Source organism: Pygoscelis adeliae, unplaced genomic scaffold (assembly GCF_000699105.1).
Source record: "Pygoscelis adeliae isolate BGI_AS28 unplaced genomic scaffold, ASM69910v1 Scaffold590, whole genome shotgun sequence".
Lineage (NCBI taxonomy): Eukaryota > Metazoa > Chordata > Aves > Sphenisciformes > Spheniscidae > Pygoscelis > Pygoscelis adeliae.
Genome location: NW_008823962.1, coordinates 62,082 through 65,182, shown reverse-complemented (window position 1 = coordinate 65,182; position 3,101 = coordinate 62,082). Strand labels below are relative to the sequence as shown.

The 3,101-nt window shown below is 40.7% G+C and overlaps 1 protein-coding gene across 1 annotated transcript in view; it reads right to left on the bottom strand.

Moving 5' to 3' along the window:
- Positions 1-3,101, bottom strand: part of MLLT1 (myeloid/lymphoid or mixed-lineage leukemia (trithorax homolog, Drosophila); translocated to, 1) — a 27,779-nt gene that overhangs the window by 24,431 nt on the left and 247 nt on the right. The window contains exon 2 of the mRNA XM_009323423.1: positions 1,473-1,675. Coding sequence (XP_009321698.1) covers positions 1,473-1,675 — 203 coding nt within the window. The remainder of the gene's footprint in view (positions 1-1,472; positions 1,676-3,101) is intronic.

Here is a 3,101-nt window from a genome sequence, read left to right as displayed (position 1 = left end):
TCTGCCAAGCAGCCTTTGTTCCTTTGCTGCTCTATTCTAACAAAATTACTACACAAGCAATCTGCTAGCAGCACAAGCCTGCCTTCACCAGTAGATTTTGCTCCAAGTAAGACCGAACCATCTGAAGAAACCCTTCAAACAAATCTAGAAATAGTATGCATCTGCCATACCATTTATATACAACCCAGACACACTTTGGTCAAAAGCAAGCTGGCATTATGAGCAAGCTGAAGAAAGCATGCAAGACCTAGAGAGCAGAAAAAACTGCCTCTTTAAAGGTAGATGATATGGCAACCGACTGAGCAAAGACCATATACTATCCCAGCACAGGTGTTTGTAATGAAGTAATTACACCAGATGACAAGAATTGTAGCACAGCAGATTGTAACTTTTATTCTATAAATTAGCTTTCAGCTCAGTATCGCTCTTGCTTATCATACATCAGTTTTACTACATCAATTTGAAGGAGATATTATTAACATACAGACTAGATTCACATCCTTATGAGCTGAACACCTTTGAGTTACTTTCCACTGTGGACTCTCACAAATAACCGATGTAGTAGGTAGTCCTAAGACATCCTGCAGGACCAGCAGTCTTCCAAAGAAATATTTCAAAGAATGCACATTATGAAGTAATTTACAGCAATACTCTCAGGCAGCCAGCATTCCTTGTAACACTACATAACAATAACACTACAGATGCAGTTACACAATCTTAAGCAGAACTAACCCTGCGCTGCTGCCGAAAAGGGCAATTCCTGCTCTTCCACCTCAACCATGCGTTCCTGCTGCCCCGTGCCAAGAATAAGGTTCATGTTGCTGCACACTCAGAAAGAGCGATGAACAGATCCAGCAGAAAATAACACCACAATCTGTACACTCTCCCCAACCTTGGTGACTTCACAGTGCTTGCACACATACGTGCAGCTGGAACATACAGCCAGCGGCAAAAAGATCACCACCCCTTTGGCACCACTGATTTCTGCTGGCTTGAGTACTACCTGAATTGGCACGTGAGACTAGAAACTGCAAGAATCCTGATGGCTACTTAATGACCAATGCAAAAGTCTACATACTCCAGTACAAGCCCAGTATTTGAGCATCTCTCATCAATCACATGCTTCCAGCTTGTGTTGGCGAATATTAACAAATCAAACCCATCTTTCCCATTTTGTAACATGAATTATCTTCTGCTGTCCCTAAGTGTCTTGAGAACCTGATGTACTAATGCTTAAATAAGAGGAGAAAGCATCTCATCTCCAGCCCTTTCATCAGAAGAAAGGTCCCATTCTCCCTGACCTTCCTCAAACAAAGACGGTAAAGGTTAAAGCTGAAGTGCACGCAATGTACATTTTGCTCCTCTTTAAGGAGATATTTTACAGAAAAGTGACAGTCCAAGACAACCTTGACTTGCACAATGCTCTTTCATACAGAGAAGGCCTAATAACACATCTTCAAAAATACACTCACCTCGCTTGGGTTTTGGGAAGCTCTCGTGTAGCCGAAAGACCACCCTTTCCACAAAATGCTGGATGTCACACTGCTCCGGGCCACGGACAAACACCATCCAGTCATGAGTAAACCCTTCGGTGGTGGGCTTTTTCCGCAGTTGGGCTCGGTGCCCCAGCTCCAATTTTACTTGAACCGTGCACTGTTTTAGGATAGAGGTGAAACTATAAGCAAAATGAAAACAGCTTACATGTTACGCATAATGCTGAGCCCCACAGACAGAAGACACTAGATCACCGCAGGGGAGGAATGCGACAGCCTCCACAGAGAGCTTCGGCTAATTCTGAAAACTACAGTGTTGTCAACAGAAAAGGTATCATAAAATAGCTCCTAGCACCATTTCATACCTATTTTCTTCCTAATATTAGCATTGCAGAGAAAACAGCTTTAGAAGAGGGATAGGTTTATCTGCCTCACTTATCAACTAAATTGTCAGCAAAGTCCTAATTGCGGAATCTTTATTTCTAGAAAGTGTCAGAGACAGAACTTGATGTTCACAGCTTACAGAATTCACAGCACTGACAGAAAACTAATCTTAAAACAGGAAAAGTTAGATCATGAATTGGTGGTTTATGATATTCTCTGGAGTATATAATCCATTAGAATACAGCTATGGTGCTCCTTGTATTCTTTTAAATACATTTTATTAACACACTTTCAGAGACCAAGTCTAACATATAGCATGCCTGCGCAATATCCAACACTAAAATTATCTAATTCTGATTTGCACTCCCGAATCCTACTCTAATCACAGGATAACAGAGAAGGTGTATTCAATGTCTCACTCAAAGCACAAAAATCCCATTAAATGTCTTAAAAAACAGATTAAATTAATTGTGAAGATCCACATATTACTGCAGACTTCACAGTCAGAAGCAAGCAAATTAATTAAACAGAGGAAAGGCAAACGTGACACAGACACAAATTAAAGCAAGCAAATCTTAGGGCAAGATTTGTAGAGACAGGGAATAACGCCTAAGGTATCCGAATACTTAGTAATTTTGTGCATATACATTATACAAACTAGACCAGCAGCAGAGCTATTTCAAACTAAACCCAACAAAATCCAGCTTCAGCAACTGGAAGTTATAAAAATGGGGCAGTTTTTAGTCCTTATCCCTTTCTCACCTCAGACTTGAAAATAAGTGTCTTGTTCTTTCTGGCAGGTCTCAGTTACCATTGGGAGAGGCAACATCATTTGTCATTACCTGTATTACAGGTGGACACAGACCCAAACTGAAGGCACGATGTTGGACAATGAATATAGAAAGAGCGAGCTTCCCGAGCTCTAGACAAATGTTTAGGAAAAGCATTATCCTCATTTTCCCACTGAGGAACTGCAACAAGGAGTACGACCATGATTAACGCTCAAAAAATATTCTGCAGCGCTAATCTGACATTTTATGGGAATGTGATTTTCAGAGTCTGGTTAATACTTTCTGAAAAAGCATAAGTCACTCAATCTCAGTATTCTTGTCTTTGTAAAAAGATCACACAGGAGGTCTACAGAGTAGACCTACAGAGCATCAAAGCTCGACCTCCCAAATTGCAGTCCAGTTCTAATTTCAACTATAAGCCTTAACACACTCT